Raw genomic sequence first — 27,376 nt, 5'->3', positions numbered from 1 at the left:
TTAACCAATTCCCTATTAATGCCAATGCAAACCCACGAGGTATTATTTCATTTAACCTTTTACTTTGCATCTTTGCAGACAGCACATTCACTGGCACCCCCTTAATCATCAGCTAAGGTGAAGTTGAAACAGTCCTTCATACAAAGTTAAGTAAAACAAAATATAACCTTCTGTAGGTATGCAATTAAAAAAGACCAAATGTTCAAGCAAATTGGTGAGTGGAAGATTATGGTAATAAATTATTCAGCATATTTTAAAGGAGCATTTCTAGCTACCTTAGGCACAACAATGATTTACCAAAAATGATTACAATACCAAAGTTATTTTCTCTAGTCCTGAAGATAATGGATCTACTCTTCTTAATTCTTAGTCCATTTCACACAGATGATTTGTTCACTATAGTTAATGACTAAAGGTGTCTAAATGGGAAAAACAAACATGAGGGGGTAAGATCATAAATGTGAGGAAGTAGGCACCAGAGAGGGGAAGGCGGTGTAAGATATAGTCAATATAATTTAACAAAGCACCCCAAATGTTTCTACATGCAATTGAAAAGTTAGTGTGCATTAGGAATTAACAGAGATGCACCAGAGTTTTCCGCAGATGATGATGAGGGGGACAGCAGAGAAAAAAAGGCCAGGACTTGGATTTTAGAAGGTGAGCTAATGATCAGCAGAATTAGGCAATGCTATGAATTAGTGTTGGTGGGCCTTGTGATTTACAGTGCCATCCATAATGTTTGGGACAAAGACCCATCATTTATTTATTTGCCTCTTTACTCCACAATTTGAGATTTGTAATAGAAAAAAAAAATCACATGTGGTTAAAGTGCACATTTTCAGATTTCAATAAAGGCCATTTTCATACATTTTGGTTTCACCATGTAGAAATTACAGCAGTGTTTATACATGGTCCCCCCTTTTCAGGGCACCATCATGTTTGGGACACAGCAATGTCATGTAAATGAAAGTAGTCTTGTTTAGTATTTTGTTGCATATCCTTTGCATGCAATGACTGCTTGAAGTCTGCGAATTAAGGACATCACCAGTTGCCGCGTGTCTTCTCTGGTGATGCTCTGTCAGGCCTGTATTGCAGCCATCTTTGGCTTATGCGAGTTTTGGGGGCTAACCCCCTTCAGTTTTTTCTTCAGCATAAAAAAGACATGCTCAATTGAGTTCAGATCAGGTGATTGACTTGGCCATTCAAGAATTGACCATTTTTTAACTTTGAAAAACACCTTTGTTGCTTTAGCAGTATGTTTGGGATCATTGTCTTGCTGTAGAATAAACCGCCGGCCAATGTGGTTTGAGGCATTTGTTTGAACTTGAGCAGATAGGATGTGTCTATAAACTTCAGAATTCATTATGCTACTACAATCAGCAGTTGTATCATCAATGAAGTTAAGTAAGCCAGTACCTTCAGCAACCATACATGCCCAGGCCACAACACCCCCACCACCTTGTTTCACAGATAAGGTGGTATACTTTGGATCTTGGGCAGTTCCTTCTCTCCTCCATACTTTGCTCTTGCCATCACTCTGATATAAGTTAATCTTCGTGTCATCTGTCCACAAGATCTTTTTCCAGAACTGAGGTTGCTCTTTTAAGTACTTCTTGACAAACTGTAACCTGGCCATCTTATTTTTGCGGCTAACCAGTGGTTTGCATCTTACAGTGTAGCCTCTGTATTTCTGTTCATGAAGTCTTCTGCGGACAGTGGCCATTGATAAATCCACACCTGACTCCTGAAATGTGTTTCTGATCTGTCGGACAGGCGTTTGGGGATTTTTCGTTATTATAGAGAGAATTCTGTCATCAGCTGTGGAGGTCTTCTTTGGCCTGCCTGTCCCGCTCTCTTTCTTTTTAATGATGTTCCAAACAGTTGATTTTGGCAAGCCTAAGGTTCGGCTGATGTCTCTAACAGTTTTATTCTGGTTTCTCAGTCTCATAATGGCTTATTTGACTTTCATTGGTACAACTTTGGTCCTCGTGTTGATAAACAGCAATAAGAGTTTCCAAAGGTGATGGAAAGACTGGAGGAAAGTCTAGGTGCTGAGAGCTCTCTTATACCTGCATTAAGGAGGCATTTAAACACACCTGAGCAATTACAAACACCTATGAAGCCATGTGTCCCAAACATTGTGGTGCCCTGAAATGGGGAGGGGACTATGTATGAGCACAGCTGTAATTTCTACATGGAGAAACCAAAATGTATAAAAATACCCTTTAATAAAATCTGACAATGTTCACTTTAACCACATGTGATTTTTTTTTTCTATTACAAATCTCAAATTGTGGAGTACAGAGGTAAATAAATAAATGATGGGTCTTTGTCCCAAACATTATGGAGGGTAGTGTATATTTCATGCCATTAAATATCACAAAAAAATTAAACAAGTATGAAAACACATTGGCTTAGTTGAAGTTGCCAGGAGTATGGAGTTGGATAGATTTGCAGCGATTAGTTTTGATCTGAGTATTTAACAAGGAAATTTCTCTTACGTTACAAGACTTGAAGTTAGGCTTGTAGTCTAATAATTCTGAGACAATGAAGGCATGAATTGTGGCAGTGCAAATTAGATTTATACTGTGCAGTGAAGGAAATCAGAACTTTACCAAACAGTTTGTTTACTTCCTATTTAAATTTTTAAGAAGTCCCTCCTTAAAAGAAAATCAAAGGTGGGAAATAACGTTCAGAGTTTAATTCCAATTTTACATAATGCATTCTGCAACTCACCCATATACCAATAAGTTTTTCTCCACCCTGAAGCATTCAGTCCTTGGATAACCATGGGATCTGTCCTGTGGTCTACGCGGCTTCCCAGTCTTTTCTTCAGACTCGCTTTCCAAATCGGAAAATTCCATTAGTTCATCTTCCTTGATAGCATTGTAGTGTCTTGTTTGTTTCCTTACTCTTGGTGTATCAATCACCAAATTGTTCTATAACAGGAGACAGCACATACGAGGAAAAATATATTTAACAGTTTTCTAAATTTAAATTTACAGGACACAAATGCTGCTTACCCTTCCATTTATTGCATCAATATCCAATTCAGCTTTCTTTGCCCACTTCTGCCAAAAGTTGGGATCATCAAGGGAAATATCTGTTCTATTCCCAGAAGTCACAAAGCTAGCCTGAATAGTTTTACAAAGAAACAAACTAATTGTTAGGAGAAATCTATATAATTTACTTCACAACAATATTAAGTTGATATTGTGATTTTTGTATTGTCTCATTTGGTGTATACGTAACATATACATATTTATTCTTGTTCAAATATATTCACCTTTGCAAAAGTAGAGCCTTTTCCTTCAGACTCTATAGTAATTGTATGAGTACGTCTTAAAAGAATCTGGTCAATATCTTCCTCACAGAATTTGGAGCCTTCATCCTCTTCATCCATCAGGGCACCATATGCTCCTTTCCTCAGAAGATCCTCAATTTCCTTTTTAGATAGTTGCTGGACCTATACATTTTGAATTTTAATATTGATCGCAACATTAAGTATATGTCATGTATGTGAACCAAATAGCTTGAGAAATTTAGTTTGATTTAGCAACACATTATACAAAAACGCATACCCCATTGGCACTATTTTCTCTTCCACTCATTGATTGTAGAACAGCTTTGTCCAACCCAAGTTTAAGACTGGCTTTATCAAACATTTCTCTTTCATAAGAATTCCTTGTTATTAATCGATACACTTTTACTGCTTTACTCTGTCCAATTCTGTGACAACGAGCTTGAGCCTGTTGGTGTAGAACAATAAAATAACAGCATCAACCTATGTTCAATGGAGACACAAGAAAATGTTGATGCTGGAATCTCGAGCAAAACACAAACTGTTGGAGGGACTCAGTTTGCCAGGCAGCATCTCTAAAGGGAATGGGCAGACATTTTGGCTGGCACTCCTGCTTTACACTGTTCTTGTCCTCAGTAGGGTCCCAAACCGAAAAGTTGTTTGTTCATTCCATCAACAGGTGCTGCCTGACCCACCGAGTTCCTCCAGGACTTGTGTGTGTTGTTCAATCAATATTCAGGTTACTGCATCTTGCTGAAATATAATTGAAAACACAGATGGAAATTTGCAAAGAGTCATCACCTGGAGATCATTTTGTGGATTCCAGTCAGAATCAAAGATGATGCAGGTGTCTGCGGCAGTAAGGTTAATCCCCAAACCTCCAGCACGAGTGCATAGCAGGAAAACAAAACGATCTGAGTCAGGTTTTGAGAAACGATCTATTGCTGCCTGCCGAAGATTCCCCCTCACTCGACCATCAATGCGCTCATACAGGTGCCTGGAAAGTAATTTTTGTATTTAAAATATTTTTACCTTCAGCCAATGAAATCCATCAAAATGCAAATTACGTTACTTGCCAGATTTTGTTAATATTTATCAAGTAGGCAGCAGCAGTTCAAGGCAGATCACCACCTCCTCTCAGCGCAATTAGAAATGGGCAAGACATTGTTTACTTACCAGCAGCACCCAGTGAATGATTTAAAATAAAATAAAAATTAAAGCTCTTTCAAAGGGAAAAACTTTGTTCATGATCTGATCTTTACATTTTGATGATAAAGATTTTTTGGCATACCCAAATTCAACTATCAAGCACCCTTAGTATCTTCGCTTGGGTAATTTACACTCCAGTGGTATGAACATTGACTTCTCTAACTTCAGATAGCCCTTGCTTTTTCTCTCCATCCCCTCCCCCTTCTCAGTTCTCTCACTAGTCTTACTGTCTCCGACTACATTCTATCTTTGTCCCGCCCCCTCCCCTGACATCAGTCTGAAGAAGGGTCTCGACTCGAAAAGTCACCCGTTCCTTCTCTCCAGAGATGCTGCCTGACCCGTTGAGTTACTCCAGTATTTTGTGTCTACCACCCCGAGTATCTTCTCAATATAGCATTTAAACATTAAGACATCAGCTTTTCTTGCAATTGAATTGAAAACTTTAAAATGATTAGGATGCAAATGCACAGCCAACTAAATGATGATTATCAGTTAAGTCACTTATCAATGAATGGAAAGCAAACAATGACAAATGTTGGAATTAATAACATTGAAATGCTGGAAGAACTCATCCAGTCGAGCATCATCTGTGGAAAGAGGATGTTTGTAGGAAGTCACTGCACCTAAACATTGACCGATTTCTCTTTCCATGGATGCAACTTAATTATGTGTATTTTTTCAACATTTATTTTTGTCTCTTAACAATAAAGCCTTGTGAGTTGCACGCAATTTATAATCACCTTCCACAAAATTTACCCAGCTATGTCTTCCGTTTCCTCAGCCTTTTAAATAGAATTTGTTGTGAGTAAATTGTGGGTTTTTTTAAAGACACTTTGTTCTGAGTCATAGCCCCACTCCATCTTAAACTCACTGACTAAAACAACCGTCAACAATTTAAAAGAAAATTGGGAACAGGGGAAGTAAAAAATGCAACATTACATATCCCTAAAAATTAATTTGAAACTTTATTGTACTCTCATCTCATAATCAACTGAAAAATGCATTTCCCCCTGTTTAGGCAATCAACTAGGGCATCATGGTGGCGCAGCAGTAGAGTTGCTGCCTTACAATGTCAGAGGCCCGGGTTCGATCCTGACTATGGGCGCTGTACGTATGGAGCTTGTATGTTCCCCCGTGACCTGTGTGGATTTTCTCCAGTTTCCTCCCACACTCCAAAGATGTACAAGTTTGTAGGTTAATTGGTTTGGCATAATTATAAATTGTCCCTAGTGTGTGTAGGGTGGTGTTAATATGTGGGGATCGTCGGTCGGCATGGACTCAATGGGCCAAAGGACCTATTTCCGCGCTGTATCTCTAAACTAAAAAGTAAACCGGTTCCAAGCTGCCAACATTGCTTGAACCAGCCACATAGTAGACTTTCTCACACCGTAGTCTTTAACACAGCAAAGGGAAAAGGGTAAAATCACAAATGGGATCTCGGTGCAATTTTGTACCAAGGTTAAAATATTAGTTTTGTGACTTGAATAAGGTTGAGCTCTGCAACCCCATTTGTCCATTTTGCCTCATTTGGTTTAGACCATCTTGATAGTTTATTGTAGATTTTGCCACATGCTGTTGGCTATCAATCTTGTATTAAATTAGCATTCCTCTCTCAAACTACAAACCTAAGCTGTTCTGCAAGCTTTGAGCATCCATCAGTCAATTTCATGCAATTCTTAGTGGTTTCCTGTTTTGCAACCAAACAAGAAAAACAATTATTTTGCCCACAACATCAAAAAACAATGTTAAGAGCATTGAAAATTTTGAGTTGGGGCATATATTTAGAGAAACCTTTATCATTCACTCACTCATTTTATGCTTAGTACACTATGAAAAACAAAAATCAGTCTCATGATGTATTTTAAGAACAATTAAGTATGATTTATAGAAACTTAAATTTCATCAATGGAAATGTAGAGATTGGAAGTTAGGTAATGAATATCCGAAAGTTGTGTTTCTTATAAGTAACATCAATCCTACCGTAAAATATCAAAATTTCCATTCTCCACTCAAGTGCCTTGCTGCTAAATTATAAAACTGGCTGTCAGTCATGCAATGGCATCCTTGCTTTCCTGAAGTAGCACTGGAGAAGGTGATAGAGTCAGAGCATGGAAACAGGCCCTTTGGCTCAACTTGCCCACACTGCGCACGATACTCCATCTGCACTAGTCCTACCTGCCTGCTTTTGGCCCAAATCCTTCTAAACCTTTCCTATCTATGTGGCTGTCCAAGTGCCAGATTTATTATTTTTGAATTTCCTCTCCTCAACAGCACAGATCTGACAGTTGGTTCTTCCATTCTAAATGCAAATCCACAATATCCTCTTCAAATTAACAGCTTATCAGAACATTTGTTTATTGGGTGAACACACAGGCATCAAATAATAACTTACACATTGAACACTGCTGGCCTCACCTTCGCTGAATGAGGTAGTCCTCAAGAATATCCAAGCAGCGCACCATCTGGGAAAATATAAGCACCTTGTGGCCACCAGCCTTCAGTTTTGGCAGCAGCTTGTCAATCAGCACTAATTTACCAGCAGCTTGGATCATAGCTTGAAGCTGAAAATCTGGTATATCAGGATTGTGAGTTTCTCTAAACTCTTCCAAAATCTTCTCTTCAGCACCTACCCAAACCAAAAACAAAACTATGAAAAAGCCCAGAATCATACCAGAACAATTTTTGAGTTGTCAAAAGATTAAATACAAATTCTTGAGACCAATTATAAAGCACCACAGCGCACGATTAGCTCAAGTTTCCTTATTTATAATGTACAAGTGGAAAATAATTGATCTACAAATTATCAGTATAATTTAAAGACCTAAATATAGGGAAGTTTTACACCTGGAAAATGGCTGGTGGATGCTTTGTCCACAAACAAAGGAGAAATTATGAAGTAAAATTTTCACTCATAAAGGTACCAATGCAATTTACCCGTTTAATTCAATTCAAGCTAACATAAAACAACCTAAAATTTAAGCTGTTTTTAGCACTATAAAATTATGTAACTGTTAATGAAGTTAATCAATAGCCTAAGCACAAGAAGATTCAAATAAATTGTAGGCAGTTTAAAAAGTCGAAAAGAAAGTGGGTCAAGAAGCAGTCACTACATGTCTCACATGTTGGTTTAGCTTCAAAACAGGACAAATTGTGTTCGCTATTGAACCCATTAAAATCCATTTTTTGTGCTTTATGGCTAACTCCAACACACTGCAAATTATTGGGAAACTTCAGTGAGTTCTGAAAGCACAGCTTTTGCCCTGAAGAAACTAAATCTAAAATTTCATGCTACTTATGTCAATTTTTCCTGGTGGTTTATTTGACTTCACTGTCAATTTCATACCACATAAATCAATACCGCTAATTCCAAATAATAGAATTTCAACAGGAAACTTGTTATGCACGAGTTCTTTTGACAGGTTTATGGGATATTTAGGAAAAAATGACTAAAAGTTCAGTTGAAAAGATGAGTTTTGAGAAGGAATTGGAGTGGAAATGGACAGAGAAATTAAAGCATTAGTCAAGAGTGTTACGCAGAACTTGCCAAAAATAACAGAAGATTCTGCCAACAGTGAAATAGGAGTTGAGTTAGAATAAACAATTCAAAATGTCAACTTAAGGCTTTAAAGAACTCCTGTAACCTTTAAAAGTTGCCATGCACATTTTAACTGAGGCATGGAGTGACATGCTGCACAAGGGGGTTGCCACAGCCTTCTGGGACTCCGCCCAACATAATTAATTGACTGCACCCAGTAAAATTAGGATGGAAGTATTTTAGTCTCAACCCATTTCTAACAGCAACTCTGCTTTCACTCTTACCTCCCTTCTGCAAATTAACCAAGGGTTAGGAGGGAGAAAATGTTAAGTCATAGGTGCTCACATTCTCTTGTACGTCAAACTATAATTTAGAAAAAACAAGATCTTAACTCAAGAATGAGCGGTAGAGTTGCTGCTTTACAGCGAATGCAGCGCCGGAAACACAGGTTCGATCCTGACTACGGGTGCTGCACTGTAAGGAGTTTGTACGTTCTCCCCGTGACCTGCGTGGGTTTTCTCCGAGATCTTCGGTTTCCTCCCACACTCCAAAGACGTACAGGTATGTAGGTTAATTGGCTGGGTAAATGTAAAAATTGTCCCTAGTGGGTGTAGGATAGTTTTAATGTACGGGGATCACTGGGCGGCACGGACTTGGAGGGCCGAAAAGGCCTGTTTCCGGCTGTAGATATATGATATATATAATGCAGGACTGACACGGTATTGTTATGCCATGCCTACCTTGAGATATTGGACAGAAAGCAAAATGGCTACATTCTGGGATAACATAGACTTTATCAGCTGAGGCATTTGCCCAGGCTCCAATTATTGGCTCAGTTTAATAAAATAATATAGGTCTCATGGTACTATTTTCTGAAGGAAAGTAGTAGCTCTTGCATCATAACCATTCATTCATTGCACACTCAAGAGGATATCCAGTCATTCAGCATGTGCAAACTCTCTGCTGTAATCATCTTTTTTAGACTTTAGAAATACAATGTGGAAACAGCTCTTCGGCCCACCGAGTCCATGCCGACCACCAATCAACCCGTACATTAGCACTATCCTACACACCAAGGACAATTTACAATTATAGTAGAAGCCAATTAACCTACAAACCTACACTCCCACACTCTTTGGAGTGTGGGAGGAAATCAGAGCACCCAGAGAAAACCCAGTCACAGTGAAAACGTACAATCTGAACAGACAACACCCAGTCAGGATTGAACCTGGGTCTCTGGCACCAAGGCAAAAACTCTACCGTTGCACCAATGTGCTGCCTGATTAATATTGGAATGCACCTCAAAATTGGCTGTGAACTTCAAAATTCCTTAGTTCTGGAGTGCTTTGAAAAGCCCTATGAATATAAATGGTGCTCAAAGAATGCACTTATTTCCACCTTAATGTTCATAATGCCAGTGGAAAAATAAGATATAACAAGAATATGCACGCACTATTTCTGAAGACCCTTTTATTATGCTTTTCTCTGCTACACAATTCTTATCCACACACCCAGAGAATCAGCCTGCAAACTAGGCAAGAGTTTAGCTCACTCAAAGGTTGAATACAGTTTCCTCTTAAATTGGCAAAATCATCTCTTGAATTAGCTTTTGATTTTATTGGAAAGATTACATTAGTATAAACCCATGTCGTAAAATGAATTTAAATTGCTACACATTAAAGAAATAGGCTCCAAGTAACAGAGAACACATTTTAATTTCAGAGATCATCGAGCAGACTCAAGGGACTGTTATAGGGAGGTTGGAACTTTATTCCTCTCTATCAGACTAAAAGGTGATCTAAGAGTATAAAATCATGAGTGACATAGTTGGAATCAATGTACTTTATTCCCACGGTTGGGTAATCAAGAGACCATAGGTTTAAGGCAATAGAGGAAAGATTTTATAAGCACTGGAGGCGCAACTATTTCACATAGAGGGTGGTACGTAAATAGACAATAGACAATAGGTGCAGGAGTAGGCCATTCAGCCCTTCGAGCCAGCACCGTCATTCAATGCGATCATGGCTGATCACTCTCAGTCAGTACCCCGTTCCTGCCTTCTCCCCATACCCCCTCACTCCGCTATCCTTAAGAGCTCTATCCAGCTCTCTCTTGAAAGCATCCAACGAACTAGCCTCCACTGCCTTCTGAGGCAGAGAATTCCACACCTTCACCACTCTCTGACTGAAAAAGTTCTTCCTCATCTCCGTTCTAAATGGCCTACCCCTTATTCTTAAACTGTGGCCCCTTGTTCTGGACTCCCCCAACATTGGGAACATGTTTCCTGCCTCTAATGTGTCCAATCCCCTAATTATCTTATATGTTTCAATAAGATCCCCCCTCATCCTTCTAAATTCCAGTGTATACAAGCCTAATTGCTCCAGCCTTTCAACATACGACAGTCCCGCCATTCCGGGAATTAACCTAGTGAACCTACGCTGCACGCCCTCAATAGCAAGAATATCCTTCCTCAAATTTGGTGACCAAAACTGCACACAGTACTCCAGGTGCGGTCTCACCAGGGCCCGGTACAACTGTAGAAGGACCTCTTTGCTCCTATACTCAACTCCTCTTGTTATGAAGGCCAACATTCCATTGGCTTTCTTCATTGCCTGCTGTACCTGCATGCTTCCTTTCAGTGACTGATGCACTAGGACACCCAGATCTCGTTGAACATCCCCTCTTCCTAACTTGACACCATTCAGATAATAATCTGCCTTTCTATTCTTACTTCCAAAGTGAATAACCTCACACTTATCTACATTAAACTGCATCTGCCATGTATCCGCCCACTCACGCAACCTGTCCAAGTCACCCTGCAGCCTTATTGCATCTTCCTCACAATTCACACTACCCCCCAGCTTAGTATCATCTACAAATTTGCTAATGGTACTTTTAATCCCTTCATCTAAGTCATTAATGTATATCGTAAATAGCTGGGGTCCCAGCACCGAACCTTGCGGTACCCCACTGGTCACTGCCTGCCATTCCGAAAGGGACCCATTTATCCCCTGTCAGGGGAACACGCTGTCAGAGGAAATGGTTGAGGCAAACACAATGACAAAATTTAAAAGACATTTGGGTTGATATGTGGATAAAAAAGGTTTAGAGGTATATGGATCTAACAAAAGCAAATGGGGCTAGTGGATACGGATATCTTACTTAGCATGGGAGAGTTGAACTAACGGGCAAGCTTTGATGGTCTACGACTATGTATCTGATACAATACATTTCTAATAATCAGGCACCCCTAGAACTTTGATGGTGCTGGACTTGATTTTCCATACTTCTGGATGCAACTCTGATCAAAACCCAAACACTTATTTCATTCTATTTTTATAAATATTCTACACAGTAGTATAATACATTTTCCATTGAGTTCAAAGAGAGCGAGAAGTTTACAAGTATTTCAAGACCCTGCTGTGGTTACAGTCATGCATCTCACTCACCCTACACCTCCGGCTCATACTCCAGACTAGTACGGAGACATCAGAATTTCCAAATAATTGGAAGCTAGATTAAATTTTTACCCTATTTGATGTGTGAATTTAACCGGTTACTCTACCAGAATAAACCTGCCACCAGTAAAATCGAACTTACCATTAATTAGGTATGGATGATTACAGCATTTTCTCAGTTCCATCATGGTATTCAGAAGGTTGGGCACATTGGTTTGACCAGCTCCTTTTGAGAGGAAGGCAAAGTTTCTCTCCAAAATAGCTCGGTAATATTTCTTTTGAATATTTGTCAGTTCCACTTCAATGATCGTTTCTTCCTTTGGAGCCAGATTTTTCTCCACATCTTCCTTCAAGCGTCTTAACATCATTGGTTTCAGAATAGCCTGAAGTTTTTGTACCTGTCATAGTTATTTAGAAAAAGCAGAATACCACTTAATAGACACTGGGGGAAAAACATGACGAGAAACAGGATGTCATTAATCTGGAAGGGTGCAGAAAAGATTCATCAGGATGAAATATAAAGCAATGAAGAAAGAAATCAAGAAGACGATTAGAAAGGCCACAAGGGTCTATGAAATGGCCTTGGCAAGTCGGATTAAAGAAAATCCCAAATATTTTCATACCTACATTTAAAAACACAAGGATAACTAGGAAGAAGGTAGGACTTCTCAAGGATAAAGGAAGGAATTTGTGCTTGGAGTCAGGGGATGTAGTCAAGGTACTAAACTAGTACGATGCATCTGGAGAAGGACAATGTGGAAAATATGAATATACAAGGCTAGTTTGAGATTAAGAAGGTGGTATTGGGGCTATTAAAGAGCATAAAGATGGATAAATCCACAGGACATGAAGGATTCCATCCCAGGTTATTGTGAAAGGCAAAAGAGGATTTTTGGATCTTCTCTTGCCACAGACGAGGTCCTGTAGAACTGGAGAGTAGCTAATATTCCTTTGATTAAGAAGGGAAGCAAATTATAGCAAATCCAGTGAATTACAGAATAATGAGTCTCACGTCAATGGTGGGGAAGCTATTGGAGAGGATTCTTTGGGAGAGGATTCTTTGGGATAGAATTGACTTAAGAGTCAAGAGTGTTTTATTGTCATTTGTATGGAAGCGGAAGAATGAAATTCTTAGAAAAATAGAAAATGGATGCAGGAGTATGCCATTCGGCCCTTCGAGCCAGCACCACCATTCAATATGATCATGGCTGAACATCCAAAATCAGTACCCCGTTCCTGCTTTTCCCCCATATCCCTTGATTCCATTAGCCCCAAGAGCTAAATCTAACTCTCTCTTGAAAGAGAGAGTATTCTTTGAAACTCTTACTTGTATTTGGAAACGAATGGGCTAATTAGGAATAGCCAGCATGTACATGGTCGGTCACGTCTTTCTAACTTAATTAAGTTTTTTGAGGAGGTGACAAGGTTGATCGATCTTGTTGGATGTTGTCTACATGGACTTTAGCAAGGCATTTGATAAAATCCTCCATGGGAGGCTAATCAAGAATATTAAGATGCACAAGATTAATAGTGATTTGGTTGTATGAATTAATAATTAGCTTACTGATAGAAAACAGAGGGTTGTGGGGTGAAAGGACTATATTGAGGCTGGTGGTCTGCAATTAGTGGAGTTCCGCAGAGATCTTTGCTGGGACCTCCTTTGTTTGAGATACATACGAGTGACTTGGACGTAATGTAGACGGGTTGGTTAGCAAGTTTGCAGATGACACCAAGACTGCTGGGGTTTGCTGATTGTGAGGAAGGCTGTCAAAGTATGCAGCAGGATATAGATCAACTACAGAAATGGGAGATGGTGTTTAATCCAAGAAAGTTTGAAGTGTTGTATTTTGAGACAAAATGTACAATTAATGGCAAGATCCTTAACAGCACTGATTACGGAGGGATCTTAAAGTCCATTTTCATAACTCCCTGAAAGTAGCAACACATACAGAGAGTGGCATCATGTTCCACACAGACACTGTGGGTCAAAGCAGCTTTTCCTGTGCTGTACTTTTCTATGTTCTGTATGACCAGAATTCTAGGATTTGAGTTATAAGGAAAGGCTGGATAAGTGGAATCATTTTTCCTTGGAATATAGGAGGCTAAGAAATGACACTGGAGTATACAAAATCATTAAATGCATAGACAAGTTAAATGATCAGTCTTTTGCCCTCAGAGAGGAATTGTCAAGAATTCCCTGAGAGGGAAATGATAGAAAAGATACCAGAGGAGCAATTTCTTCACCCAGACGGCAATATGTAAAAGGGCAAAATGCCCCAGGAAGCTGTTGAGGCAAGTACTAATACAGGGTATGAAAGACATTAAGACAGGTACATGCATAGGAAAGGTTTACAGGGATATGGGTCAAATGCAGGCAAATGGTACCAGCTCAGTTCTAAAACTTGGTCAGCATTGACATGTTGGGCTCGAGGGTCTATTTCTGTGCTTTGCAATAATGAATATACTATAATTGACCTTTCTAGAGGTCAAATTTGAAAGTTCACTTTATAACTGAAAGAATCGTATACCTGCTCCTCAGTTTTCAGATCACCAAATTCTAGCAGGAAGTTGGTCTCTGATGGGAATCGAGAGGGCTCCAAAAAATTCAGCAAACTGAAAAGTTCTTCTACAGTGTTCTGTAATGGTGTCCCCGTTAGCAGTACCTTGTGTTCCTGCAGCAAAAGAAAAACAATTACATATAAAGATCATTTGTTAAATAACTGGAAATCCAAACTGTACTGTGGTTATAAATGTGATGTCTAATAAACATCAAACATCATAAGCTAGATATCATAATTCATTAACAACACGCAATTCATTATTGCAAAATACATACTGACCAGATCCATTAGCTTTAGCCCTTCCAAAAGTTTGCAGTTTCTGTTCTTTAGTCTGTGGGCTTCGTCAATTATCACACAGCGCCATTTAATACTGCGCAGTTCCGGACAATCCGTTAAAATCATTTCAAATGTTGTGATGATGGCATGGAACTTGTATGCTCCCTGAATTATCCGGCCCTTAAGACAGGAAATCTTCAATTAATTTAGTTTCCAAATTGAACACTAATATAAAACGGCTTAAAATTATTAACTTAATACATTTTGAGCAAATGAACACACAATTAGGTTATTATTCATCCATTATTCATTAAAGACATTGGGGGCAAAACAGATCTTACTTAACCGTGCTATTTTATTAAGTGTGTCAACCATCCCAAATTGATGCATGCATAATTATCCACCATGAATGCTTTAAGGCCAGATATAAATAAAAAGCCCAATCATGCAGAAATTAGATAAATATTTTCTGGTGATGCTTGTGCAAAAAGTAATCACAGCAGCAACTCAAATGTTCTTCAACATGTGATAACAATATTTTAAATGCTATTTTAATCCACATTAACTAGCAGTTATTGCCAGTCCCATATACAATATCACCAATGACAAGGGTTTTTTTTGGGGGGGGGTGAGAGAGGGGTGTAAAGTCTGTAGGCTGTTTATGATAAGCATCAATTATAAATATGAATATAATAATTAATTCGAAATGAAGAGTTGAATCTACATATTTTCCTCAATAATTCTGGCTAACCTCGCTTCATCCAAGGATATTAGATCATTAATTGACTGAGGTTCGGCAGGCAGTGGTGGGTGACTCCATTGTCAGAGGTGCAGACAGGAGATTCTGTGGCGACAGGTGAGACTCGAGGAAGGTGTGTTGCCTCCCCGATGCCAAGGTCCAAGATGTCTCAGACCGACTTAAGAACATCCTTGTGAAGGAAGGTGAACAGCCGGAAGTAGTTGCGCATGTAAGCACAAATGACATGGGTAAGAAGAAGGAGGTTCTGCGATGTGAGTATAGAGAACTAGGTAGGAGGCTGAAAAGCAGAACTTCTAAGGTGGTTATCTCTGGGTCGCTTCCAGTACCTCCTGCTACTGAGGGTAGGAACAGGGAGATAGGGGATCTGAATGTGTGGCTGAGGAGTTGGTGCAGGGGGCAGGGATTTAGATTTCTAGATCACCGAGTTCTCTTGTGGGGTAGGGATGACCTGATGGGTTGCACCTTAATTGGAAGGGGACTGACATTCTGGCAGGCAAAATGCTTGAAACACTCAGCAAGTCGGATAGCATTTTTGGGAGAGAGAAATAGTTAACTCTTCCAACGTTTTCTGCTTTATGTCAGATATCAGGTATCTTCAGTTTCAATTATTTTAATTTACAAATTGCCAAATATATTACTATAAGAAATATAAAAATTAAATCAAATAGACAGATGTTCACTGTTCCAATTATTGAGTGTCCTCCAGCATAAAATTAGGAAGGAAAAAGCCATTCAATTAGATCACAGCTATTCTGCATCCCCTTGCATGTGTTCTTCATTGAGACAATTGCATTGTAGAATGTAAGACAGAAGGCCAAAAAATATTTATAATCTTGAAAGCTCCAACCTTCCAAGTATCTGCGAGCTTTTGGGGAGAGGGGTTATATTTCAATTGAGTGAAGTGCTCTCTTCTTGCATTGGCCAGATTTATTCATTTTTAATTCCTCCAACCAAAATAAGTTTTTGTATTTTTCCTATTTTATAATTTCACTAGTTTAAACAACTGAGCATATTCCCCATCACTCCAAAACCTCTACACTCAGGAATGTTTATTTAAACTGCCCATTTGATTTAATGTAAGCCCCGATATCATTCTAGTAAATTTGCACAGCAATTATTACTTTTAATAATTGGTACCCAGAACTGAAAGAAATAATTCAGGCTATCTGACCATGCAAAGGTTTGTGTCTGCAACACAACTACTTCCCATTTAAATCCAAATCTTCTTTCCCCAGAGGGCTACAGTTGACTATTTTAAATAAGCAATGCTCTCAAAATTCCATACACCTGAAAACTTACTTTCTATCATTTGTATAAAAAAACAGGGATGTAATGCTGAGGCTCTATAAGACGTTGGTCAGGCTACATTTGGAATATTGTGACCAGTTTCGGGCATCATATCTGAGGAAGGGTGCGCTGGCTCTGGAGAGGGTCCAGAGGAGGTTTACAAGAATGATCACAGGAATGAGTAGGTTAATATTTGATGAGCGTTTGACGGCACTGGGCTTGTACTCGCTGAAGTTTAGAAGAATGAGGGGGAACCTCATTGAAGAATAGTTAAAGGCTTGGATAGAGTGGACGTTTCCACTAGTAGGAGAGTCTAGGATTAGAGGTCATTGCCTCAGAATTAAAGGAAGGACATGAGGAGGAGTTTCTTTAGGCAGAGGGTGGTGAATCTGTGGAATTCTTTGCAACAGAAGGCTGTGGAGCAGTCAGTGGATATATGTAAGGCAGAGATAGATAGATTCTTGATTAGCACAGGTGTCAGAGGTTCTGGGGAGAAGGCAGGAGAATGGGGTTGGGAGGGAGAGATAGATCAGCCATGATTGAATGGCGGAGTAGATTTAATGGGCTGAATGGCCAAATTCTGCTCCATCACATGATAGTACCCACAATAAGTTAATAGACTGCAGTCAGCTTCATGAAATTCAATTGCTTAAAATTTGAAATTCCTTTACTTTTTCTGGGCATATTTACATCTTTCATTACTACGAATGAAACAATTATGTTCCCCAGCGATGTAAAACTTTAATATACATGCTCACAGTGAACTCATCTTTAGCCTTTCATCTCTGGGTTCAAATTCAATAGTGCAAAAACAGAGGACAAAAATGTTATGAAAAGAGAATATACAATCTTAACTTATTTCCCATAATCCATAAACCTACCGCAATAATTAGTACTCAACTACCAATTGGAAGAAAATGTACATTAATCATTAGCATTGGAATTCAAATAAGAAGTTAGTACAATTGAATCTAAGCATGATGCTCCTAGTAACTGCACTAATGCCGACTTGGCAAGGCTTCATGGGCAACTCAGTACAGAAATAGAAACCACTTTCATCTATAAACTGTTAACTTTGTTCACAGTGATAAGTATTAAAAAATTCCAATGCACAAGTGGAATGCTCCAATTCTTAAATGCATTAATACGTCTCAAACCAATCACATGCAAAACCTGCTTTTTAAAATGCCTTTGCAGAAGTTTAACAAATACAATGTAATTTATGTATTCCAATTGGTGGATGGACCTAAAAATTTCACAACTATAAATACACGCACAAATCCATGGATGTGGAATAAAGGCAAAAGTAAATTTGAGGACTTGCAGACTTATAAGCGAAATATGCCTTCTCAATTAATGCCTACTTTAGTAAAATATACTTGTAACATGCAAGAACAAATAAATATTCCAAGTAAAAAAAGTTTTCGATAAAATAATGTCATGTGACCTACAAGTAATCTCTGCAAAAAATATTTATAAAACTATGAACAGCGGAGGTTAAAAGCAAAAGCAAGATAAATCATTAAATATTGAAAGTTGTAAATTAAGTCACGGCTCTTGGGGAAAGGGCACAACTATAAACTTCAGGACTGATATCAGGAAACACAAAGCAAAAAATTAAACATGCTGACAAGGGTAATTGACGCCAGTAAAATTCAGCAGTAACATTCCTTTTTTGTTAACACCAGTTTGTCTGGAACTAGCAAGTGAGGTACAATTATAATTTAAGTTTACTAATACATAAAATCAATTTAATAGAAATTAGAACGTATTAGAAACCAAATTCAATGAACGTATGTAAATATTTCCAATAGACGAGAATATTACAAAATCATCATTTAAAGTAATTATGCCCTAAAATTCCATTGCAATTTAACTATTTACTTCAGATAGAAAGGTAAACATACTGAAAATTTTCTTAAACTGTCTTCCTTACCTCAGCATCCCGGAAATACATCTCATATGCCTGAATCATTTGGCGACTAGCCTGGCTGCCATGGTACACTGCCACATTCATTGCTATCCAAGTGCGGAACTCCCTCTCCCAATTGGTGATTGTGGAAAGGGGTGCAATAATCAGGAAGGGGCCATGAATTCCCTTCAAATACATATCATATAGAAATGTAATAGACTGGATAGTCTTGCCTAATCCCATCTCATCTGCCAAAATGCAGTTTTGGCTGAAAAAAAGAAATTATTATGTGGATATAAAAATAATCTTATAGCATCTACCTCGCACAAGATAGAAGTTTAAAATGCCTTTCAATATTGTACTACAATGCAATGCTAATACCCAATTTCCCAACACTTATTTTCATTTTTCTAGACAGAAGCTAAACTTTATATTATCAAAGGCATTATATTTATTATACTTAAACTAAACTTTCAGTCTTGGCATATTGTCACGTCTACCATGATACAGTGAAAAACTGTACTATCCAACCAAATCAATCTCCAGGAGTGCAATCCTTACACAAGACCAACAGGTAGTGCAAAGATAAAAAATACCACAGTGCAGGATCAGGTGTTATTGCATGACCATTACAGAGAAAGTCCAGATAAAAAGTGCAAGGCCTGCAAGGAATTTTAAATGGTACAAAACTCTGTTCATATCGATGCCCTTCCAACATGTAGTCTACTATTCTATTTTCATAAATGTGGATTTCTGCTTTTAATTGCACTTGCATATTTGATACAACAAGTGTTTCATTCCAATTCAATTAAAACAAAAAGGGAGGGGTAGAGGGGGGTTTAACCCTGGATGACTGAAAGCTTTTAACTGCCAAGTAATTTGAATATTACTCTTTCATGGAAAGATAATATTATTATATTCTGAGTTTATGGTCCCCTCTCTCACCACATTTTGAGTCCTGGGACTTTTTTTCTAAAAATAATTGAATGCTTTATAAATGCGTCTAACCTTCTGCCCTGATACTGGAATCAACATGTCTGACAGCTTTTTGTTTTTGAACTACAAAATACAGTGCCCTCCATGTTAGGACAAAGACACATCATTTATTTGCCTCTGTACTCCACAATTTGAGATCTGTAATAGAAAAAAATCACATGTGGTGAAAGTGCACTTTGGCAGATTTTAATAAAGGCCATTTTTATACATTTTGGTTTCACCATGTAGAAATTACAGCAGTGTTTATACATAGTCCTCTCATTTCAGGGCACCATAATGTTTGGGACACAGCAATGTCATGTAAATTAAAGTAGTCATGTTTAGTATTTTGTTGCATATCCTTTGCATGCAATGATTGCTTGAAGTCTGCGATTCATGGACATCACCAGTTACTGGGTGTCTCCTCTGGTGATGCTCTGCCAGGCCTGTATTGCAGCCATCTTTAAATTATGTTTGTTTTTGGGGCTAGTCCCCTTCAGTTTTCTCTTCAGCATATAAAAGGCATGTTCAATTGGGTTCAGATCGGATGATTGACTTGGCCACTCAAGAATTGACCAATTTTTAGCTTTGAAAAACTCCTTTGTGGCTTTAGCTGTATGTTTGGGATCATTGTCTTGCTGTAGAATGAACCGCTGGCCAATGAGTTTTGAGGCATTTGTTTGAACTTGAGCAGATAGGATGTGACTGTACATTTCAGAATTCATTATGCTATTACCATTAGCAGATGTGTTATCAATGAAAATAAGTGAGCCAGTACCTTCAGCAGCCATACATGCCCAGGCCATAACATCCCCACCAACGTGTTTCACAGATGAGGTGGTATGCTTTGGATCTTGGGCAGTTCCTTCTCTCTTCCATACTTTGCTCTTGCCATCACTCTGATATAAGTTAATCTTCATCTCATCTGTCCACAAGGCCTTTCTCCAGAATTGTGTTTGCTCTTTTAAGTTCTTGGCAAACTGTAACCTGGCCATCCTATTTTTGCAGCTAACCAGTGGTTTGCATCTTGCTGTAGCCGCTGTATTTCTGTTCATGAAGTCTTCTGCGGACAGTGGTCGTGACAACTCCACACCTGACTCCTGAAGAGTGTTTCTGATCTGTCGGACAGGTGTTAGGGATTTTTCTTTATTAGAGAGAGAATTCTTCTGTCATCAGCTGTAGATGTCTTCCTTGGACTGCCAATCCCTTTGTGATTAGTAAGCTCCAGTGCTCTCTTCTTAATGATGTTCAGGCCTAAGGTTTGGCTGATGTCTTTAACGGTTTTATTCTTGTTTCTCAGTCTCATAATGGCTTCTTTGACTTTCATTGGCACAACTTTGGTCCTCATGTTGATAAACAGCGAGAAAAGTTTCCAAAGATGATGGAAAGACTGGAGGAAAGACTGGGTGCTGAGAGCTCTCTTCTGCCTGCATTAAGGAGGCATTTAAACATACCTGAGCAATTACAAACACCTGTGAAGCCATGTGTCCCAAACATTGTGGTGCCCTGAAATTGGGGAGGGGGCAGAGGACTATGTATGAACACAGCTGTAATTTCTACATGGAGAAACCAAAATGTATAAAAATACCCTTTAATAAAATTGGACAATGTGCACTTTAACCACATGTGATTTTTTTTCTATTACAAATCTCAAATTGTGGAGTAGAGGCAAATAAATAAATGATGGGTCTTTGTCCCAAACATGATGGAGAGCACTGTAAGAGTCTAATCCAGGTAGCAGTTATAGAAATCAGTTTTTCATGATACAACAAATCTACTGCTGTACGAGAGATGGGCACAGAGGTCACTGTTGTGAAATCTGATCTAAAACTTGCACCAAAAAAATAATTTTACACATTTCCATGAAATAGCTCCATCTTTTACTCAAACTATTTGGAAATCAGAATATCCCACCTGTTGTACCAATTGAAGAGTAGCCAGTTTACGCCCTCCAGTTGATAGTCCCTGAGTTGATTGCCATTTCTATACGCTCTCGAATGCTCCAACTTGGTCCAAAATTCTGGAAGTGGCCGTTCCTTTCAAATATAAATCAATGTTAGCAAAGATATATTTATCCAATATGAAATATTACCAAACTCAGCTCTTTTTCATCAACATATACAATTCTCTAATCATCTTCTCAACAAATTGCTTAATTTTCGAAATATAGATCCATTGCCTCTGGTTCTCTCTGGCTTCCTGATATCTTTCTCAAAATTTGCTAAAGCCTCAAAATATTTCTGCAATTTCAGATTTACTTTCTTTTTTCTTTCTGCAACCGCCGCAAAAGAGATTTGTATTATGTCACGTCAATTCCTTTTTGCTGTCATGGGATAGGAATTTTACAGGCAAGTGATTTCTTTTCAAAATTCATTCTGTTATTTGGAACCTGACAGTCTGCAAGAAAACAACAGTTAAGATTCAGTAGTTCCAAAAGTTATTTCCTGAGGCATTTTCTGTTTTCTGTTATTTTCTGTTATAGGAGTTGTAAGTTGCAGTTGTATGGGATTACTTTATATTGCACCCCAGTTGCATTTTACCAGACTGTTCCACCCGTGGGGGGTGAGCCATGTCTCTGTGAAACAGAGCACACAGCATTCCCTCATCTCTCTTTAATAAAGCAGCCTTGCCTTAGTCCTCAGCTTTATTCTCTAGGGACTGTACATTGGATAATAGAATGGTAGGGTGGGGGTGAGTGTGCATAGACCTCTGGACTTCAGTCTTACTCAGAGGCTGCCCCGTTGTCTATTCTAGTGAGGAATTCGCAAATGCATGCAGTGGCAAGATGTTTCCCAACCAGAAGTTGAGCAGTTGGTCTTCACTGGAGTTTTTTGCGCCACCTTAATCACCACTCTCGCAGCGACTGTTTCTAACAAGTTTTATTTAAATTGGTCTTATATTTTTTACGTTAGAGAGGTTTTAAAGTTAAAATATTTCATTCTAACTGATTTCTTGAAGGTCTTCAGCGTGTGACGTCACAATGGGACCCGTGCGACAGTGAGACATGAGCGACTGTTTATAACAAGTTTTATTTAAATTGGTCTTATATTTTTTAAGTTAGAGATTTTAAAGTTTAAAACTTTCATTTCTAAACACATTTTTTCAAAGTGCTGTGTGTATGACGTCACCATAGGGCATGTACGGCCTCTCTCCTCACTTGCAAACAAGATAGACGCCATTAGTGGAGCCGTCCGCCCGCAATCAGGGGCTCCCCTCTCCTCTCGCTTCTCCCCCACTCTCTCACACCCGGGGGAAACTCCCGAGCAGGAGGGAGATGGTCGGACTGATGGTCCACTCATCCTTCCCTTCAACCCACGGTGTCCTTGAGTCTCCCCTCCCGCACGGGCCCAGCACCCCGAGGGGAGAGTGGGTGGGGGCAGAGAGTGGGGGTTGGGGGGGGAGCGTGGGGGTTGGGGGGGGGAGAGTGGGGGTTGGGGGGGGGGAGAGTGGGGGTTGGGGGGGAGAGAGTGGGGGTTGGGGGGAGAGTGGGGGTTGGGGGGAGAGTGGGGGTTGGGGGGAGAGTGGGGGTTGGGGGGAGTGGGGGTTGGGGGGAGTGGGGGTTGGGGGGAGAGTGGGGGTTGGGGGGAGAGTGGGGGTTGGGGGGAGAGTGGGGGTTGGGGGGAGAGTGGGGGCTGGGGGGAGAGTGGGGGCTGGGGGGAGAGTGGGGGCTGGGGGGAGAGTGGGGGCTGGGGGGAGAGTGGGGGCTGGGGGGAGAGTGGGGGCTGGGGGGAGAGTGGGGGCTGGGGGGAGAGTGGGGGCTGGGGGGAGTGGGGGCTGGGGGGAGAGTGGGGGCTGGGGGGAGAGTGGGGGCTGGGGGGAGAGTGGGGGCTGGGGGGAGAGTGGGGCTGGGGGGAGAGTGGGGCTGGGGGGAGAGTGGGGGCTGGGGGGAGAGTGGGGGCTGGGGAGAGAGTGGGGGCTGGGGGGAGAGGGGGCTGGGGGAGAGTGGGGGCTGGGGGAGAGTGGGGGCTGGGGGGAGAGTGGGGGTGGGGGGAGAGTGGGGGTGGGGGGAGAGTGGGGGTGGGGGGAGAGTGGGGGTGGGGGGAGAGTGGGGGTGGGGGAGAGTGGGGGTGGAGGGAGAGTGGGGGTGGAGGGAGAGTGGGGGTGGAGGGAGAGTGGGGGTGGAGGGAGAGTGGGGGTGGGGGAGAGTGGGGGTTGGGGGGAGAGTGGGGGTGGAGGGAGAGTGGGGGTGGAGGGAGAGTGGGGGTGGAGGGAGAGTGGGGGCGGGGGGGAGAGTGGGGGTGGAGGGAGAGTGGGGGTGGAGGGAGAGTGGGAGCGGGGGGAGAGTGGGGGTGGGGGGAGAGTGGGGGTTGGGGGGAGAGTGGGGGTGGAGGGAGAGTGGGGGTGGAGGGAGAGTGGGGGTGGAGGGAGAGTGGGGGTGGAGGGAGAGTGGGGGTGAGGAGGAGGGCAGGGTGGGGAGGAGGGCAGGGTGGGGAGGAGGGCAGGGTGGGGTGGGGGAAGAGGTGAGGATGGAAAAGAGGGGGTGGGGGAGAGTGGGATGCAGGCAGGTTGAGTGGAGGTGGGGAGGAGGGCAGGGTGGGGAGAAGGGAAGGGTGGGGGTTGGGGAGAGAGTGGGGTGCGGCCAGGGAGAGTGGGGGTAGGGATGGGGAGAAGGGAAGGGTGGGGGTTGAGGCAGGGCTAGGGGGAGTGGGGGTAGGGGGAGTGGGGGTAGGGGTAAGGTGGGGGGGGCAAGTGGCTGAGGGGCAAGTTGGGGGGGGGGCAAGTGGCTGAGGGGCACGTGGGGGTGGGGTGTGCGGGCGGGGCAAGTGTGGGTGGGGCAAGTGGGGGAGGGGCAAGTGGGGGTGGTTAGGGGGAATGTAGTGGGTCAGTGGGGAGAGAGGGGGGGGATAAGCGGGATTGAGTGGGGGGGGTTTCAGGGTGCTACAAAACAGGAGAGGCTTTGGGTCCAGGGCTCACTGACTCACACCCTCTCCCCTTACCTGTCGCCCCTCTACGAGGAATGGGCCCCAATGGGTCCACTTGGTCTAGTATTAAATAAGATTCCCAATGCAAATGGAAGTCACTGCATAGAATCTACCTAAATAAATGTATCAAAATTTTCCAATCCATACGGTATACAATTTTCCCTGTGCATTAATTATTGTTACAAGAATCTTACCTGGCACATATCAAATACATTCTGATAATTCTTCTTTAGTAAACACCATTTAACTATTTCAAAATATTACAATTAAACTCTTTCGGCATTATCTACCTTTTACAAACATGTTTTAACCCTGCTTAGCTCGCTCGTAAGCATTGAATAAATTCAATTTTTGTTATGAATATAGGTTTAATGATAAAGATGACTAGCTTACGGTCCCAATGACTGATTATAACTCTTACCAATTTCAATGCCCTTTTGCATTATGCTCACCTTTATACATGCTCCCCATTAGCCACTAATCTAGTTATCAGATTTTAACAGCATGAAACACATATTTTTGATCTTACCGTTTGCTCTGTTCTTGGTTTTATGGCCTGTAGCTGGTGAAATTCTTCAAGCTTGCCTTGGTCTGTTTCTAGTTTCAGTTCCCAGGTGCTTTCTTCGTATGGAAGAGAACACCATTTCACCAGATAATGGGTGATTGGCTGTTTTGAAGACCAACACAATTAATCTATTTGGAATTAATAATCTTGATTGCATACATTTAATCTGTCAATATTTTAAAACTCGAATGCTAAACTATTAGATTATTTTGAAACTCACAATAAAGAGAAGGAAACACATTTTTGGCAGAAAATTGCAAATAAATTCATTGTAGTTCAAGAAAACAGAACTTAATTGTCTCAGAACTCGAAAACAAAAAGTTTTTAAATATATACTATTTAATCAAGATTTTCATTTTCCATTTTAAAATTAAAAAAAGATTGTGCATTTTGCTGGTTCTTTGTGGAATCAATTTCTATTATGACTCGCACAACTATCTCGACGACACTTCTTCCCACCCTGCTTCCTGCAAAGACTCTATCCCTTACTCCCAATTCCTCCGTCTACGCCGTATCTGCGCCCAAGATGAGGTTCTCCATACTAGAACATCCGAGATGTTCTCATTCTTTAGGGAATGGGGTTCCCCTCTCCCAACATAGATGAGGCCCTCACTCGTGTCTCCCCGGTACCCTGCAGCTCCGCCTTTGCTCTCTCTGTAGCAACAGAGACAGAATCCTCCTAGTGCTTACCTTCCACCCCATTAGCTGTCGCAAACATATAATCCTTCAAAATTTCCACCACCTCCAACGGGATCCCAGCACTAGCCACATTTTCCAATCTCCACCCCTTTCCGCCTTCCGCAGAGACAGTTCCATTCACAACTCCCTGGTTAACTCATCCCTTCCCACCCCCTCCCCAGGTACCTTCCCTTGCAACCGCAGAAGATGCAACACCTGTCGCTATACCTCCTCCCTTGACTCTGTCCAGGGACCCCGACAGTCCTTTCAGGTTAAGCAAAGGTTCACTTGCTCCTCCTCCAACCTCATCTACTGTATCCGTTGTTCAAGATGTGGACTCTTATACATCGGGGAGACTGGGCGATCGTTTCGCTCAGCCCGTGTGAACCAACCTGATCTTCCAGTTGCTGGACACTTTAATTCTCCTTCCCATTCCTACACAGACCTTTCTGTCTTTGATCTCCTCCATTGTCATAAGCTAAACGCAAATTGGAGGAACAGCATCTCATATTTCGCTTGGACAGCTTACAGCCCAGTAGTATGAATATTGATTTCACTCACTTCAGGTAGACCTGGCATTCCCTCTCTCTCTCTTCCCCACCCGTCGAACTAGCTTCTCAATTTCACCCTACAAACAGCTTACAATGGGCAGTTCCCTTTATCATCGTTAATTTTTTTGCATTTTGTTCATTCATTGTTCTTTATCTCTCCACATCACCATCTATATGGCGGCACGGTAGCGCAGCGGTAGAGTTGCTGCTTTACAGCGAATGCAGCGCCGGAGACTCAGGTTCGATCCTGACTACGGGTGCTGCACTGTAAGGAGTTTGTACGTTCTCCCCGTGACCTGCGTGGGTTTACTCCGAGATCTTCGGTTTCCTCCCGCACTCCAAAGACGTACAGGTATGTAGGTTAATTGGCTGGGTAAATGTAAAAAAAATTGTCCCTAGTGGGTGTAGGATAGTGTTAATGTACGGGGATCACTGGGCGGCACGGACTTGGAGGGACGAAAAGGCCTGTTTCCGGCTGTATATATATGATATGATATGATATATCTCTCGTTTCCCTTATCCCTAACCAGTCTGAAGGAGGATCTCAAGCCGAAAAGTCACCCATGCCTTCTCTCCAGAGATGCTGCCTGTCCCGCTGAGTTACTCCAGTTTTTTGTGTCTATCTTCTATTATGGTCAATTACCTCCAAAAACAGTAAAAAGATAATACCTAAATAACTGTCACCTATATTTTTGACTTGCATTCCTTGCCAGTTTTAAACTAGTGGAAAAAATGGGCAACTAAGAAAGAAAATATCTACTGGATATCCAGTATTGAAGCAAGGAGGGCAGCATGGAAATGGCTCCTTTCCTTTGAATGTTAAATAGCCCTGGATGTTGGTAGAATTGATACGGGGTAATGGAGTTGGCCCACACAAAGATTGGTCCCTAATGTTGCCTATCGATTCCCTCCACAGATGCTACCTAACCCGTTCTGTCACTCCAGCACTTGGGTTTTGATCAGGATTGCACCCATTTGGCGGCAGGGGTAAAATTTCCTTGGTTTAAGATCACTATCAATCAGTTACCTACAACTTGACAGAAACTAAAGAAAAGCTTTGGATGAAAGTTCACGGCCCATCGAGTCTACTCCACCATGGCTGATCTCTGCCTCCTAATCCCATTTTCCTGCCTTCTCCCCATAACCATTGACACCCGTTCTAATCAAGAAATTTTCAACCTCTGCCTTAAAAATATTCACCAACTTGGCCTCCACAACCCTCTGTGGCAATGTGTTCCACAAATTAACTACCCTCTGACTAAAGAAGTTCCTCCTCGTCTCCTTTCTAAAAGAGTGAAAGCGTGTGAAGTAAAGAACCAAAATTTATCTCTGTGGTATCCATCAGAAGTGCTGATCACCACAGTGAAAGCACTTAATCTGGCAATT

The 27,376-nt window shown here is 41.1% G+C and overlaps 1 protein-coding gene across 1 annotated transcript in view; it reads right to left on the bottom strand.

Annotated features, from left to right (window-relative positions):
• chd7 (chromodomain helicase DNA binding protein 7) overlaps nucleotides 1-27,376 on the bottom strand; it is a 191,466-nt gene that overhangs the window by 45,634 nt on the left and 118,456 nt on the right. The window contains exons 11-22 of the mRNA XM_078397437.1: nucleotides 24,726-24,863; nucleotides 21,189-21,310; nucleotides 18,324-18,567; nucleotides 14,344-14,520; nucleotides 14,032-14,175; nucleotides 11,646-11,901; nucleotides 6,926-7,136; nucleotides 4,103-4,298; nucleotides 3,582-3,749; nucleotides 3,287-3,466; nucleotides 3,024-3,134; nucleotides 2,737-2,939 (exon numbers count right to left, since the gene is read on the bottom strand). Coding sequence (XP_078253563.1) covers nucleotides 2,737-2,939; nucleotides 3,024-3,134; nucleotides 3,287-3,466; nucleotides 3,582-3,749; nucleotides 4,103-4,298; nucleotides 6,926-7,136; nucleotides 11,646-11,901; nucleotides 14,032-14,175; nucleotides 14,344-14,520; nucleotides 18,324-18,567; nucleotides 21,189-21,310; nucleotides 24,726-24,863 — 2,150 coding nt within the window. The remainder of the gene's footprint in view (nucleotides 1-2,736; nucleotides 2,940-3,023; nucleotides 3,135-3,286; nucleotides 3,467-3,581; nucleotides 3,750-4,102; nucleotides 4,299-6,925; nucleotides 7,137-11,645; nucleotides 11,902-14,031; nucleotides 14,176-14,343; nucleotides 14,521-18,323; nucleotides 18,568-21,188; nucleotides 21,311-24,725; nucleotides 24,864-27,376) is intronic.

This window comes from Rhinoraja longicauda, chromosome 4 (genome assembly GCF_053455715.1).
Source record: "Rhinoraja longicauda isolate Sanriku21f chromosome 4, sRhiLon1.1, whole genome shotgun sequence".
Taxonomy (NCBI): Eukaryota; Metazoa; Chordata; class Chondrichthyes; order Rajiformes; family Arhynchobatidae; genus Rhinoraja; species Rhinoraja longicauda.
The sequence above is the reverse complement of the archived record's forward strand: the minus strand, read 5'-3'. Positions and strand labels throughout refer to the sequence as shown.